Here is a 16,831-nt window from a genome sequence, read left to right as displayed (position 1 = left end):
GGTCAAGAGGGCCACTTGACCCAACCATTCAGTGCTATGGATAAATAGGAAAATTAAAGATTTGACTTTCTTTTCCTCTTACAATACTATCACCTGCGTTTATAGCAGAAACATATTGACAGCCAAACTGAGGACAAGGAGTGCATTGTTTGAGATTCAGCAGTCTCGCTCTAGAAACAGGAACAAAAACTTTGGGGTAAGATTGCTCATTAGCAGCCAGTGAGTGGCCAGCAAAGTTTGTTTTTTGATCTTTTTTTTTTCCCACCCACTGAGTGTGAGGTAAGGTGGTGCATCCAGGCAGATGTTATTCTTCCTCAAGATCACAAGCAGTCTCTCACGTGGCCTGCTTCTCCCTGCAGTTATCCCAGTCACTCCAGATTCTGCCTCAAAGTGTCAGCCAGTGCTTCGCTGCTCAGAGTCTGATCTTCAGGCTGGTGTCATCGGCGTTACCTGGACGCTCCTTAGAGATACAGTCTCTGGCCCGATCCCAGACCTTCTACATCAGAATCTGCAGAGAAGTGCAGAGCTAGACAGCAGCCTCTGGGGCCCTGCTTCCTTTCTAGAATGTACCAGAGGCAACTCCCCCTTGTATCAACATTTATTCTCATATGGTTTGTCTTACTTTCTTGTTTTCTTATCTGTTGGCAATGGAATAACTTGGAGTTTACACTCCAAAGCCAAAGGGAATCAATTGTGTGACTTGAAGCTTACCATTCACCCTTTCTGAGCCTCTATTTTCTTATAGACAAGTTTGTGATACCTCCCCTGCCTGCCTTAAAATGTGGTCCTAAAGATTGAGCGATGTGAAGAATGTGGAAGCAGAGCTCACAGGTTGCGTGAAATGGTTAAACTGGAGGTTTTCAACCTGGGCTGCAAACCAGAATCTCCTGGGGAACCTGTGTCTGGGCTCCGAGATTCAGATTTAAGTGGCCTTGGGGAGGGCCTGGGCGTCAGCAGTTTTTCCGATCTCTCCAGGTGATCCTAAGGTGCAGCCTGAGCTCAGACCACTGGGGAGCTGGGCTACTTAGGGCAGGAAGTAGCCTGGCCTTCTCAGCAAGGGGTCCATTTCATCCTGGACTTCGAGTAAGAGGCAATTCTTCATAACTAAAAATATAGCTTAAAATGTGCCCACCATAGCCAAGGTGTGGAAAGAGTGTTTTTCCTGCAGCGGGGAGGACTTGGCCCTCATCTGAAGGCCTTTATGTGGCTCCCACGCTACCCCTGGGTGAAGAATGAGAACAGCCCACAGAGTAAGAGACCCCTGGGTGGTGAGCAGCGATGACCTGGAATGCAAACGGGACCAGAAGGATCCTCGTGGACCTCCTGTGTATGGTTCTCACCAATTTCTTAATCAGAAGAACTGAAGGACTGATTGATATCAATTCTTACTGAACATCCCTTATTGATTATTTGTATCTAAATGAATAGAGCACCTATCTGTGGTTCCCAGGGCAGATCGCAGGCTCAAGTCCCTCCCAAAGACTTCCATTTTCCCAGGTTCAAGAATCCCTTGATATCATTATGTGTAGATACCCACGCCAGGTAGACTTTGAGGGTCACTGTTCAGGTGCCCAGAGTTGGCAAAAACACTCTTGGAATTTGATCTTAATAAGACCAATTTCTATCTGGGTGGCTAACAGAATAATGCAATTGTATATTGACTACTAGAGGGCTGGGCTAGGTACTGGCACATATGCTGTCTCATTTTGTATTGACAATGAACATAGATATTACAATACTCATTTCTCAGATCTGGAATCTGAAGCTTAGGTAGGTGAAGTTAGCCACCCATGATCCCTAAGTTCATATGTTGTAGACTTGGATTCTTACACTATGTTCTATTATCTTTCTACTGTATCTATTGTGCTATAGACATGTTACACATTGTAGTAACATGTACTTAAATATTTGGGGTGGATTGTAGAGGTTTTCTGGATCCTTGTTGCTCAAAGCGCTGGCTGGTGCGGGGACCAATGGTGCTGGCATAACCTGGGAGAAATGCAGGATCTCAGGCCCCACCCTTGTTATATTTTAATGAAATCTTCTCCCAGAAATACCTTCCCATTGGGGGAATCAGGGAGAGAGTGGATTTTAAACGATTTATAAACACCGTCTCTGCCAAACAATTAATAGCTCTGTGTGTGTGTGGGGGGGGGGCAAGGGTATTCACCCAAATATGGGAGATCTTATGTAATTTTTGAAAAATAACACTTGTTGGGGCCTGGAACAATACAATTTTTGATCCTTCTAGAAATGCCCTAATAGATTGTAGGTTATAAATGGCATCTTTGGACTAATAAACTCTTTTATATGCAGGCAGCAAATGAGACGAGTGAACAGAGACAAGGCCAGGAGCACCACACTAGCAATTATGTCTCTGGCTCCAGCCGGCCCTTTCACAAGGGCCTCCCCCCCACCCCCCACGAGGGCCTGATAGACTTTCCAATTATGTGCTACCAGTGTTTTGGCATTTTATTAATTAAAGTTCTGTATGTAAAGCAGAAGCAGCATTGCGGCTAGGCCTAATGCCATTATTTCTCTCACGGCCCTTCCTCCCCCAGAGGTAATTACTGCAGTTTTATGTCAGAACATGCCCCGTGTTTGCTATGCATACCTTGTGGTAACTTCACAACAATCTCTTGAGCCCATAAAAAATATCAGCATGGAATTCAGGCTGCAGTTGGACAAAAGGGAATCAAAGATATTGCCCATTCTGCACGCATCCCAAAATGGAGGGGTCTGGGTGTCTTTCTTCGCATTTCTGGGGGCTGCATGAATTCCCGCAGCACAGACAAAACCCAGGATGGACACTCTCGTGTGTATTTCACTTCAACAAAAGAAACATTTTTAAACAGACAGAGATGCTCAAAGATGTGCTTGCTAGAGGCAGATGGTGGGTATTTCCCACATCCAGTCACTGCCGAATGGCCAGGATTGGGGTCACCATAGGGGATATCCAAGCTCTGAATGATGGTTAAGAACCCTTTCCAACCTAAGGTGGCATGAGCGTGAACTTGTCATTTTAACAGTTCTTGGATTTCCACATGGTCTCTTACTAACTTTGAGAGTATTGACTCACTGCAAAACCCAGTTGTTTTTGCACACCACCTCCTAATTCACCTGGAAAAAATAAACACCAATGCTCTAGCTATAAATAGCCTAATGAAAAATCAACCTAACACAGCAAGAAGCAAGCCAGATGCGGATTTTTGATAACAAGCAAATCAAATAAGCTGGCAAATACTTGCAATTATGGAGGCTTAAGAAATGCTGGATTTCTGGCTGAGTAGGAGACAAAAGATGCAGCTCCTTTCTGAAAACAGCACCCCATGTCTGTCTCTTTCCGAGGCATACCTCGAAGACAGAGAATACTCAGCCAGGGACATCCACAGGCCCCCTTGGTAAAAACACAGCAAGAAAATGTGAAGGCTTTGTATAAAAAGAGTAACCATGGGATTTCTGGCTGGTGAGGTTATGGAGTTAGAGGGTTGTTTTTTTTTTTCCCTTTTTGGTCTTTTTGAAATTTTTTACAATGGACATCTATTACTTTTGACAGCTAGAACAAAAACAATACAATAAATTTAGGGCCTGCAGCTATTAAAAGCATGTTTATAAAGAATGATACTGATATAGAAAAATATAATATTATGTGGTGTGATACTAAATGTATAAACTCTTTATCTATCACTCTGCTCAAATCTACATTTATTTGCCTGGAAGGAAATGTAGCAACATGGTAACAGGGGTTATCTTTGGGGAGTAAGGCTGTGGGCAATTTCAATTTTCTTCTTCATTCTTTCCTGTATTTTCCTAATGCTCCATAATAAACATAGAGCACTTTTATAATCAGAAAAAACAATAAACACTGTATTAAAAAAGCAGCGAGGGAGGAGGATTCCGATGCTGCTGGCAAGTGGGAAGAGAGAGCGCTGCCTCTTCTCCTCCCTCGGGGAGGGTCAGGTTCTTGCCCTCAAACAGACCTAGGGGAGGAGGCAGCCTCTGGGGAGTGAGGTGGGGCCAAGCTGAGGACAGAGTGTGGGCTTAGAAATCAGAAGAGCGGATCTGCCTTTATGTATGATGTAACACGGCAGACCCTCATCTTTTATCTGTAAAATGGGGCCAATTGTGCTCTCCCTTAGAGTTACTGAGAGACTTTAATAAGAACAGGTGGGCCCTGTGCCCAGCTTACCAAATACTTTTGCTCAATGTTAGTTCCTTTCTCCCATATTGGAAAGAACAGGCAGGGAACACCATGCTAAAGACAAACAGCTCCCAGAAAACAACGGGCAGGGTGAAGAATGCAAGATTAAACATTTCAGTCCAGTGTTTTCTCTTCCAGGTTCCCCAGAAAACTATGTTCCCAGGCTCATGGGAAGAAAACAATGATGTTTTCCTTTAAGTTACATCGGAGTGGTGTGCCCTTGGGCTAACAGCCTCCTCTGTGCCTCAGTTTCTCTGTGTGTGATGGGGCGGACACTGTGAAATGGCTTTGTAACCCTTTGGATGGGGATCAGGGCCGACTCTGTGCAATGAAACTCCTACATATTTTACAGGCAGCCATTGGCAGGAGAAGGGACTCCAGGCACAAGAGTGTCTGCAGGGACACAGTCACCCAGGGAGTGTTTATTCTTTGACAACTGGGGACAGTGTGTGCTTTCAACAAGGTCCTTCCGTGCCTGGGCCACCTGCATACGTTATAACCATCACCAGTGGGAGCCACAAGGGGCCACATTAACACATGGATTTTGAAGGGGAGCCAACTGTCTGCCAAGTGCCAGGAGGATTTTATTCACACCCATGCCTTGACAGTAATTCTTCATTTATCTCCTCATGTAATGGCAGAGGTATTAATTTTGAATGGCTCAAAGGTTTTGAATTAATTATGTCCTATTGCAATTAAAATTGCTGTTGATTACTTTAGCCCATTAGCATGTGTCCTGGCAGCGTCAACCACATCACAGCAAGAGGTGATGGAACGCTAGGATGGCAGCTTTGCAGTTCTAGGTACTGAGGTAAGAATTCTTTGGGCTCAGAAATCTCGGGAGGGCCACACTTGTCGAATCCTCGACAATCAAGGGGGAGCCTCCTTGTTAGCTATTATCCTGGACCAGCGTCATGCTCCTAACTGAGGGGCTGCCCAATTAATTAATTAAAACTAATTTTTGGTTAAATAAATTCACTGGGCACATCCTCCTGGTGCCAACGCTGGGCACTGTGCGAAACAACGCTCCCCACCTGCCCGCATGCTGCTCATCAACCCAGGGGAGGAATAAGAACACACATCACGTCTGACTTTATGTTTGCAGCCATTGCTTCATGCACGGGCAAAGTAAGACGAGGGATGGTCATAATAATAATCGCTAGCTCTCATAAAGTATTGTAGAGAATAGGGTTTTCACATTTTTATTTGATCGCTGCAGGTAAAACAGGTATTTTTATCACCAGTTAGAGGAAGTGACTTGCTTGAGGGCTTATGGCTCATAAGTGACAGAGGTGGGATGCAAACTCAGGTGACCTAAATCAAGTTCAGTGACCTTGCAGGGGTGTCCAACCTGGGGCCCGTGGGCCGCCCGCAGCCCAGGACGGCCATGAAGGCAGCCCCAACACAAAACTGTAAATGTACTTAAACCATTATGAGATTTGTGTGTGTGTGTGTGATTACACATCGCAATATATTTAATGTGTGGTCTAGGACAATTCTCCTTCTTCCAGTGTGGCCCAGAGATGCCAGAAGTCTGGACACCCCTGCTTAGAGTGTGTACAGATTTGACTTTGAGTGGGACATCTGAATCATGCTTCTGCCTCTTACTAGCAAGGTGACCTTGTACAAGCCATTTAAGTTCTATAAACCACTGGTTCTGCATCAGTACAGGAGGGTAACAATCTCTCACAGGTCTTTTTGGTAAGAAGATAAAGCAAGTGAAATCTTAGCACATTGCCAGCCACATGATAAGGGATCGGTGGTTTTAAAATACTCCCTAAGTTGGAGTAACAGTTGTGAAGGGTCCCCTGCCTCAGCTCGCTGACTGAAAGGTTTCTTTCTCCTAAGGGTACAAAGAGTTAGGGAGTTGGAGGGCTCTAGGTCAGACTTTGGGATTGCTTTTTAATGTAGCGCAGCTGAGTGATCCATAAGTAACCTGGAGACCAGGACCTGTCATATCGAAAATAAGTATTCTTAACTTTTCTGGTGAATAAAGACTCTACAGAGATCCCAGATTCCTGCTGTCTCGCCCGCATGGCTGGCCACATGGTGGGTTTGAAATGAGAACTCGCTGCCTGGCTGGGGAGCCTCCGTGCCCTTCCCTACCTCGCCCTCCTGCCAGGCGACAGTGTGCCCCTCCCAGCCAGCCTTCCTCCCCGCTGCCTCTCTGGTCCAGGCTGTGTGGTTTCCCGCCCTTCTTGTCCTGAGGGTGCTGCTCCCTGACTCCCCATAGAAAGCCACTGAGTCGCTACCTTTGAGGTCAGGGGACTTGAATTTGAGTCCTGGTTTCTGCGTGTCTGAGCTTGTGACCTTGGGGCACCTTCTGGGCCTCTGAGGCTTGTTCTTCCTCTGTAGATTGGGGAAGATTTCAGTCACCTCCCAGGGTGACTGTGGGGAGTCGGGCAGTCTCTATAATCTTTGATGGATGTATATAGGGCATTCTTATAGCAGCAATGCTATTACAGTGTGTGAGATGGTTGTTATTGGATTCTGAAAGTGAGGCCCCAAATCTCTTACCAGTGGGGCTTTGTAAAAGCCACTGAGATAGAAAATGCCTCCAGAACCACTTCTGGCCTCTGTCCCCTTCCCCTCTGATGCAAAGAGGCACGTTCTCAGGCCCAGCCCAAGGCTCTCTGAGATAACTGTCTCCGTCGCTGAGGGGGTGAGCTGAGGCCCCCTGGACTTTCATACCCAGCACCAAGTCAGGGGGACACATGAAGCTGGGGGTGGGCAGCAGCCAAACACACTATCGATGGGCTTAAAGGTAGCTGGGGGGGGCGGGGGGAGGTCACACAAGGCAGGGAGCTTCAGAGGAAGGCAGCTGGTGCAGAGCTCTTCCTCTGGGCTTTTGAAACTGGGGGCGCCTGATGTTTAGCTCCGGGTCATTCCCCAGACCCCTCCCTGCCTTCGTGACTTCGGTCTAGTCTTCCTCCCCTTTCTCTGAGGTCTCCTCATTTACTGCTGCTGTCCCATTCAGAGGAGGTCTCCCGGGGAAAGGGGAGATGCTATTGTGCCTTAGGGACGCTGGGCCGCACTGCTGGCCAGCTGTGCAGGATTGCCACAGGCAGGCTGCCTCCCATGGGGGCTCCTTCTCAGTGGGGCTCTGAGAGGGGCTTACCAAATGGCAGAGGGCAAGTCCAGATGCCAACCTCCTCTCTCACATCTCACTGGGCCACATTTGCTGGTTTTAATGACTCCGAGTGGAGGCTTCCTTCCTGGCAGGCCAGGGAGTCCATGCTGCCATGGAAGAGCCTGCTGGCCACCTTCTGCCCTGAGCCGCTAATCTAAGCTGGTGTTGGGCAGAAAGGCCCAGCCGTGTTCCAGGATCCCAGCGTGTATGTGTGTGTATGTGTATGCTCCTGTGTGTAAGGAGAGGACACAGGTGGCTGCCGCTCTGGTAAGGCCTTATAACCAGCAGCTGGGAGCTGACCTGCCCTAAGGTCCCGTCACCAGTTGAGTGGGTCTCATCCTACACTTCCTGGGTCCCTTTCATTCCTGCAGCTCACAGAAGGAAAATTGCTTCCATGTTTTGGAGGGGGAAAGAGAATGAGGGAAGCCCAGCTTTTCCCCCCAGGCCTTGTTCTGTTCTGAGAACGTGGTTTAAAATATTCCAGTCACAGGGAGGCTATTCAAATAAAATAGAATCTCAAACCACACGGGGCCTGTTGAGACATTCAGGCTTCTAGGATGTGTGAAAGGCAGGGGGCGGGGCAGAGACAGGCCCTGCCACTCTCCCGTCCTCTTTATTACCAGCAGCTGCAACGCTAGACTCATCCGAGAGTGTCTCCCAGCCAAGGCGAAGTGAGCGAGCGGGTCTGACAGCAAGAGACGCATAAAAGCCACTGCAAGACTCCCCTCCCTGGTGGCAACTTTAATTATTTGAACCAGAGCTCAGCTAAATAAAAATAAAAAATAAAATAAAATCTGAATATAGTATAACTAACTCCCCAGTTTCCCACGGAGAATAGATGGTGAGGCATGGGGTGGGCGGCCAGAAACCCACAAAGCGCTCTTGTTTGTGGCAGGGCTAGGAGGAGGTCTTTAAATATTCATGCCCCATATGTGACCACGCAGCGCAATGGAGGTGGCCGGGCCTGCGCCATGGCCATCCGGGCGAGAGGTGGCCGGCTGTGGTGGCTGCACGCGTGTGGAGGGAGAGGCCAGAGCCGGCATGCTTCTGGAACGCCCTGGAAGCTGGCCGACACCCTGGCGATGTCTCCGCCTTCGGTGGACACCTGACCTGGCTCCCTGTGGGCTCTGACGGGCACTCTCCCAGCCCCTTCTGTCTCCACCACCTCTGTCCCCTACCTTGTCATTTCTAATTCTTCCTCTGACTCATCCTTCTAAAAGGTTAGCTACACAGCACCATTTGGGGCCACAGGTACTCGAGGGAACTCTCAGCATGGGCTCAGAATAAATTTTGGTCACAATTGCCAAGAACATCATGGCCAATGATTCTCAAGTTTCAGTGCCCAACCAAATCCCTGAGGGTCGGGTTTGGGAATGCAGACTCTGGGCTCCGCTGCTCAGTGATGCTGTTCAGGAGGTCCGGGTGGGGCCCAGGAGTCAGCATTTATTACATTTTACAAGTGAATGCAACTGGGGAAACGTATACCTACTAGGTATCTTGTATCTAGATTTTCATGCAAATGCATTGAAGGTGAAGCCAGTTCTCCTGTGAAATCAAGGCATGGCTGTGGGGTTTCTTGAGAAAACATTTTGTGACATTCTGTAATCACTTCAGCTCCCTGGGGGTCCTGTGGACCAGTCAGGTCTAGGTTTGGAGAAGAAGCCCGGTGATGGTGTCAGCCCTGAGCGCAGCTGGGCTAGCTGCCGGTCCCTGAGGACCTGGCCCTCGCCGGAGGCTGCCGTGGCTCTGGCTAGCATCCACTTCCCTGCACTGGGGCCCCGGCCGGTGGGGTTTGCAGGCCCCAAGTTCACCTCATACAGCTTCACATAGCAATGCAACATCCGTTTCCCTGTCACTGACATTCAGCCAACCCAGGAGGAGGAAATCAACTTCCTGCCTTCTGCATTTAGGATTTGGAGAAAATAAATGTCAAGGCGTACAATGCTGGAAATGCATATTTCTATTTTGGTTATTTATTTTTCTGATGAAAACGCTTCCCCCAACACTCTGAATTCAGAGACCCATCAGCACTGGATGAATGGCCGGGAAACCTGACTGCGAAACAACTGTGAGCTGCGAGCGGAACGGACTCACTGCTTCCCCTTCATTACTCCTGCTGAGCGAAGTTCTGGAAAAGGGCAGGAAATAGCAGAACCAGCCCAGAGCAAATGTGGCTGGAGGAAAAATAAAGCAGGCCAGTAAAACAAAACACCTATTTAAGCTATTGATCAACTCAAATGTTATTAGAGAAAATGACAAAGTGAGAGAAATACAATATCATTTTTACCTTGACATTTCTTTTTCTAAAACCAGGCTCTATTAAATCCAGTGAAGAGTACATTTAAAGACCAAATGCTTTTAAGGATCCCCCTCACCTCCCAGGTGGGCGCACCAACTCTCCTCATTTGAATTTCCTCTTAAAAAGCCTTCCTTTCCAGGAGCCTGCTCCGAGGCACCTGAGAAATATCAGCAATGACTGTAATTCTACCATATGCATCAGAAAGTGTGGTTTCTCAAATACAATCGAATGTAATGAGCCTATTTCTTTGTGCCCTGACTTCTTCCACAAAGGGTTTAAGGTGGCTCACAGAGATACATAAACTCCAAGCAGACAGCCTGAACTAGAAGAACTACTAGAAAGACAGGGCAGATGTTGAGCCTACATTTAATCGGACCATTCTTCCAATTAAAAAATTTCATTGATAACATCTTTTATATTGTCATTCATTTTATGTGTGTACACTTTTATTTTACAGGAAGCCTGGGAGGCCTGCCAGGGAAGCTGTCGTGCGGGCCGGAGCAGCCTGGGATTCCTACCGGCCGGCCGAGGAGAAGCGGGTCTCGTCAGTTTCACAGTGTCCACAACTTGATGGCTCAGAGGCCATATGGCTATTCTTAAAACAAGCCAGCAAGGAATTTGTCCTCTAAGTTTCCAGAAAGAGAGGGCTGGCCAAGTCGACACTAGGTATTGGCTTTCTACCATGTGCAAGGGGTTGATGTGGTACTGTGGGGGAAGGGGCCGGCGGAAGGAGGCAAAGAAGCACAGGTGTAGCCCGGCTCCTGGAGGGGAGAGTCTGATTTTTGGCTCAAGTTCTTTTTCTCTTCCCCCGTTCTCCTTCCATGTGTTTATACCAGGTGCCAGGCACTGTTGGCTAACTCTTGTGGTGCTTAATTTGTGCCAGGTGCTGTGATAAGCCCGTTACACACATTAACCTATTTAATTCTCACCTCCTTGGGGTAGGCACTCTTACTGTCTCCACTTTCCAGATGAGGAAACTGAGGCCCTGAGAGGTTATTAACTGCTCAAACGATTTGGACAGCCAGTCGGGGTGGAACCTGGCTTGGACTCAGTGGATTCCAGACTCCATGAGCTTAATCACTGAGCTGTGTTGAGTCTAAGCACATTTCTTGGTCCCCACAGAACATGGCCTTATGCTCAGAAACATGGCAGCACCCCCTCTATCCTCACCCTAAAGAGCTAACAGCCACAGGAACCGTTCGGGTAGGTGACTCTGGAGGTACCTCACTGAATGCCAGTGATGGCTTAGTGAAATCTATGTAAGTCAAATTTTTGATGCTCTATAAAATTTGAAATGTATAACAAGACTGTTATTTTTAAGAAAGATTCTGTAGAAAGCGTTTTGCACATCACTGTTACCCTGCCCTCCCGCCCTCCCCCGCACCGATAATGCCTGAAGAAGTACTGTGCTTTCTGAATCTGCTTCAAGGTCTGGCCGCAAAAGCTCCGTGTGGCTGAGTGGCGGTGTTTAAGGTAAGATTCTCTGCAGATGGGACTTTACCGTGGTGGTGGGTGCTCTTTGTCTAGACGAGGGCAAAATGGCCCTACGGTCCTCCCACCAGGCGGACAAAGCAAGCTGCTTTGCCTGTCTGGAAGTGCAGAGGTGAGGGTGGAGGGGCGGTCGGAGAGCTGGAGGGACACTGAGACTTACCTCGCATGGGGAGTTCTTCATCGGTGCGGGAAATGTAGTGCTGGTCACTGCGGCACTTTCCGAAGTGGGGACTTCAGTGGTGTTGAGCAATAGGGCGTGGTCTAGGGCAGAGAGGAAAAGAGCCAAAAAGGCACTGTCATTGTATAGTGAAGGGTCCCGGAGGTGCAGGATTAATAGGCGCAGGGTTAATGGGAAAGTCTTCCCTAGCCTTCGAGCATCGCTGCGGTCCGGCTTTCTGCTGTCTCCAACGGGTAAGACGGGCCACTTGTCACAGTCAGCAACACTTGGCTATGCCAAGGTCTTCATTCTAAAGGGCCTGTGATGTCCTCGTGTCCTATGTCTGAGCTACTGCATCCCTGATGTCTCAAGGGGCCGGCTTTAGCCCCTAAGCCAGGAGCCGCCTGGAGCACCCTGGACGCCCCTCACCCCAGCCCCACTGCTCCCCATTTCCAGTCAGGCCAGTGCTTTGCCCACCAATGGTCTCTATGGCCTTCACTCTCTTCTCTGCCTTCTGGAGCCCAGGTCCTCCCGTGCCACAGGCTCTGACCAGAAGACTTGTTTCTTGTGTTTCCTAAGCACCAATCTGCCTGGAAACCTGGGAGAACATGACCTCCAACCCCATGTGGTGGTGGAAGAAACATCTGCCAACACCCAGGAATGGCAGGGCATTTTGTAGGCGGTCAGTGCTCTGGAGGCAGGTGCCAGAATGAGCCCATGACATTTTGGGCGCTCCAGAGGACCCTCAGCAGGGCTTCAGCCATTCATTTCTCCTTTTCCCGTGTCTTAGCAAAGTCTGTAATTGAGCTACTACTAAGTAACACATCTAGGTGAGTCCAGAACAGAGTAACCAGGCTGGGCCAGAAATCTTAGAAAGCATGCCGCCCCCGCTTCCCGAAGAGTCAAGCTGATGGGGTGATGTGGCTGGGGAGGAAAAGGGCCTCATTCGGTGTGGGGGTCACCATGGTTGTCTTTCAATATGTGAAGGGCTGCCTGCGTGGGAAAGGCCGCAGTTTGGGTCTGTGGGGCTCCAGGGGACAGAAATCATAAGCAATGAGTAGAATTTACAGAAAGGCAGAGCTTTTCTTGAGATAAGGAAAACTGGTCTGTGCTCAGAGCAATCAATGGGATGAATTACTTCGGGAGGCATTAGAGGTATTCAGCAAGTGCTGGACGTTTATTTTCTATGGGTGCCTATTTGCTATGGGGACTATCAAACTGAGAGCAGAGCCACAGAGGCCACGTCTCATTTGAGCTTGATTTCTCCCTTTGGTCCTGCAGACGGGGTGCTGAGCACCGTGCAGCGTGCCCCGGAGGCTGGGGGCAGAAGCAGGGGCCCTCGGGCCTCTGGCTCCGGTGAGGGTCCCTGCAGAAGGTTCCCGTGGCCGAAGCCAGCCCCCCTCTAGTGTGGCTGGCTCTGAAGACCAGGGACAGGACTGTAGGGGCTCTGGGATCAGTGGTTGCCCTGGATTTTGTCAACTCTCACACTTTTATAATAATAATAATGATTAATTCTTGAAGGCATCGTAGGATGTGCGATGTCTTGGAAAGAGAAGGATTCTTGTATGAGGGTCTCTAGTGCCACACAGAGTGAGCAAATGCAGAGGAGGAAAGGGAGAGAGAGGCCCTCCCCAGAGCCCGTCCTGTGGAGAGGTGGGCCCAGGGCCTGCCCAGGCCTCCCCGCTGGGCAAGGCACGAAGCTGTGCCAGAGCCTCTCCAGCAGCCCATCTCTCTGAGCTGGGAGGGCCCCACAGACCCTCCCTGCTACCATCACAGCCAGTGTCTCCAAGTGTGGAGTCTGCTCAGCCGGGTGTGGGTGGCCAGCTTCTGGGTGTGTGAGGCCCTTTGCCCCCCTGGCAATCAAGCGTGAGTCTCGGGACGACAGGCTGTGGTGTGGGGGGAGGGGTTGCCAGCGTAAGCGGGATGAGAGCGTGGGGGTAGAGGTGAGGAGGCCAGGCTACAGGGAACAGGAGGCCAGGCTGTAGAGGAGGGCCATGGTTCCCAGGGCATCGCTCTGGGACTGGGGACACAGGTCCCCCTGTGCCTCAGCCTCGCCAGTCCTAAAGAGGGCTACCATTTTTCTTACCTCTCAGTGGGCTTGACACACAGTAGGTCTCAACAAATACTTGTTGAATAAATTGATTGTTATTATTGTTGCTGTTATTCTTATCTTTCATCTTATCTAGGATGATTTAATAATTCTAGAGCCCAGGAAGGTCTGAAGTGGGAACCAGATGGGAACACCCCAGGGCAAGCTCTGGACAGCCACTTGGGCTGGCCCTGAAGTGTGGGGCAATGTCCAGCTGCTCTAGGGCGGTGTCCTAAGTCTCTAATCTGGCCAGGTGGGCACAAGGGGGAAGAAAAGGGAGTGGAAATACCGTGGTGGTCCTGGAACCGGGCCTCCTTTAGGGTCTTGACCTGCCACTGGGGCTTGTGGGAGGAGAGTGTGCCTTGGGACCAGCCACAGAAGCCATCCTCAAAACTGCAGTAAAAACCAGCCGGGAGTTTACCTGCAGGGAGAGCACAGGGACACAGTCATTTCCAGGAAGGCCAAATGCAAAATATGCCAAAGTCAAGTATAATTAGCCAGGTGTGACCGAATTGTTCTCACTAACAGCTCCCCAGCCAGACCCTTGATGTCTAATGATACTGATCATAATGAAGAGAAGCTCCAATCCCTAACCTGTGCATGTGCTGGTTTACAATTTTCTAATCTTCAGAAGAAAAAAAAGTAACATTAACCACTCCACAGCTATGGGTTATTTTTAACCTAGTTTTAGATAAGACCAAGCAGAGGCTCAGTGATGTTAAGCAACCTGACCCAGGCCACACAGCCATTAGGGAACACAGCTGGGACTTGAATCTAGCTCTTCTATTTCTAAATTGTGTTCTTTACACAGCTCCACAATGAACGTGACCCCAGGAGAAGCCAACGTATAACTCACTGAACTACATTTCGAATGGCCAACACAAGGGCAAGAATGTACTGGTAGCAGTAGCAGCGTTGGCCAGGAGTTTGGTTTGGGTTCCTCAAATCACCCTCTCTACAGAGACACACTAGTTCAGAACTAACTTTTTGCTCCTCTTGATTTCCCAACCCCCTTGCAGTTCGGTAAAGCCACAGGAGCAGTTCTGGCCAATGAAATATGAGTAGAAGGGATGTGCCTCTTCTGGATTGAGGCTGAGAACAGTCCTTGTGCAATTCTCAGCCTTTCCCTTCTCCTGTTGCAGGGGCCAAGGAGAATCTTGTTCCTGGGGACGCTGCCATCTGATGATGGAGCCCCTGCCAGCCTGCGTCCCTGAGAGATCCTGTGGAGAAGAGGCCCCCAACCCTCAGTGGAGAGGGCCTGTAAATGTCCCATTAAGCCCCCGAAGTGCCGGATGGTTTATTACTGCAGCATAACCTTGCCTATCCTGACCAAGCAATACCAGCCACTGGGGCCTCTTTCTATCATCTGTTGGCTCAGCATAAAGGGCCCCATTATCCTTTTCTCTGCATCACACTGACCTCAGGTCCCATCGATGAGGCCACAGCCAGCTTTATAGACCATCTATTTCCCGCTGCCCACAGAGGGAGGAGGAAAGGGGAGAGGGTTAGAGAGAGCTTATGTTCTGCAGTGTCCTCAGAGACCGGCTGCAGGGAAAGCCCTGGGCCCGGAGTGCACCATTCTGGGCTAAGGCGATAGCGCCCAGCAGCCCGGGGCCAGGCTGTGGAGAAGCAGCAGGGCTGTGTCCTGCACAGGAGGAAAGGCACTGGACCCGCTGCTCTGTGTCCCTCCTCTATCTCAGCCTTCTTGGCAGCGGCAGGCTAACAAAGAGAGCCCTAATGCTTCCTCGCTGTGACAGCACCTTAGTGAATTATTACTCATTTCCCCCTGATTCTCTGTGCATTTCACACAGAGGCAGATTATAAATTAAAACAGGCTGTCAGTGACTTTGAACATCTCTTCCCATTTATACCCCCCTGAAGAAATAATTTTCCCCCAAGCCCTGCATGTTCCTCTGATTAAAAATCCAAAAGCTAAGGAGATCTTTCTGTTTTATTTTTTATGCCCCCCTCAAGGGATCCCACATCCACTTCTTTTGCAAAAACTAACTGGTGACCTTCCATGAAGCATCCTTTAGAGGCGTATTTTACCAGGAGCTACAGTGGAAGATTCTAGCAGGTGAGGGGCTCCTGTCAGAAGGAGGAGGCAGGGCTGAGCTGGGGCCTGCTGGGCATATCACTCTCTCCTCACCCTTTCAGGAGTGACTTATGGGCCCTGGTAGCTCAACAGCCCTGGGATCGGGAATAAGTCCCAGCCTTACTACGTCCTGCTGTGTGACCTTAGGCAAGTCACTTCCTCCCTCAGAGCCTCGGCGCCCTCATCTGTAAAATGGGGTAATATTAGTGTCCATTTCATGGAGCTGTTTTGAGGACAAAATAAAAGAGCGTGGAAACTTCTTGTAAAAAGACAGAGTTGAGAAAATACAGAGTGGTGGTGGTCTTATTAATTATCCTCCACATTTGGGGCAGGGCACGCGCTAAGCAACCGCCACTGCCCTGCAGGAGAGACAGGCCCCTCAGCTGCCTTCCGAGAAACAAAGGCCTGTGGTGGCTCTGCCCTGCCTTCCACCTGGACAGGAATGAGGAAGGCCATTGGCAAGCTCCACCTTCTAGAAGCCCTTCCTCGTTCTAGCTTGGCAAAGGATCCAGGGTGAGCTGGGATTAGAAGCATCTTCCTTTTCAGGAGTTAGGCAAAATCGATCAATGGACAATTTGTGTAATAATTAAAACCTGGAAGGGTAGGGGGCGGGGGAGGTGATGAGAGGGTTTCTACCAATACAAGCACTTGGGGGCGTGTGCTCCCCAAGAAGCTGCTCCCAAGGAAGTTGGTGGGCGTGGGCATCAGGACAAAGACCCTTGTGGTGGCTTAGGCCGGGTTTGGGAAATTGCTGCTAAGGCCAACTGCTGGGCACAGCGTTGGCACCCAGGGTTGGGTCTAATGTCAATTCTTCCTCTGATCGCCCCTTTCTCCGCTCGTTCACCCCAAGCACCTGTGCAGTGCTTGGCACCTGTAGGATCTCAATACTTAGCTGGTGAATGGAATGGGAGTGAGCTCAGTCCTCTAACCCCTTGACACTCAAAATATGGGCCAGGGACCAGCCACGTCTGCATTGTCTGTGCAATTGTTAGAAGTACAGGATCTCAGGTCCCCCCCACACACCCCATCCTCAGGATCAGAATCTGCATTTTTAACAATCTCCAGGTGGTTCCTGGCATCTGCAAAACACTGCTCTACCCAGCCCTGTTCTTGGGCTGCAGCCAGATATTTCATTGGCTTGCTGGCCAAATTGGGCTGTGTGTGGGTCAATCAATCCAGCAATACTCGGCAATTATGACACCTGATTCCACTCTAAGAGAGACAAATTTGTGGAGTCATAGAGATGTGACCTCAGCAACAGCTGTAAGAACTGCCAAGTTTAAACTCCAGGCCAAATGACACCACTTCTTTTCCTTCCTGTGTGACAACTCTGTTAACATTTTTGATAAATATGTGTTATACATTTCCT

General features: G+C 49.4%; 1 protein-coding gene across 1 annotated transcript in view; it reads right to left on the bottom strand.

The window, feature by feature from the left end:
* ALK (ALK receptor tyrosine kinase) overlaps nucleotides 1-16,831 on the bottom strand; it is a 632,462-nt gene that overhangs the window by 84,753 nt on the left and 530,878 nt on the right. The window contains exons 7-8 of the mRNA XM_054565684.1: nucleotides 13,657-13,788; nucleotides 11,282-11,382 (exon numbers count right to left, since the gene is read on the bottom strand). Of these exons, the coding sequence (XP_054421659.1) occupies nucleotides 11,282-11,382; nucleotides 13,657-13,788 (233 nt within the window). The remainder of the gene's footprint in view (nucleotides 1-11,281; nucleotides 11,383-13,656; nucleotides 13,789-16,831) is intronic.

The sequence above is a fragment of the Pteronotus mesoamericanus genome, unplaced genomic scaffold, assembly GCF_021234165.1.
Source record: "Pteronotus mesoamericanus isolate MK-2021 breed Mesoamerican mustached bat unplaced genomic scaffold, CSHL_Meso_final contig_101, whole genome shotgun sequence".
In the NCBI taxonomy this organism is placed as follows: Eukaryota; Metazoa; Chordata; class Mammalia; order Chiroptera; family Mormoopidae; genus Pteronotus; species Pteronotus mesoamericanus.
Note: the sequence above shows the minus strand (reverse complement) of the source record. Positions and strands in the feature narration are given on the sequence as shown.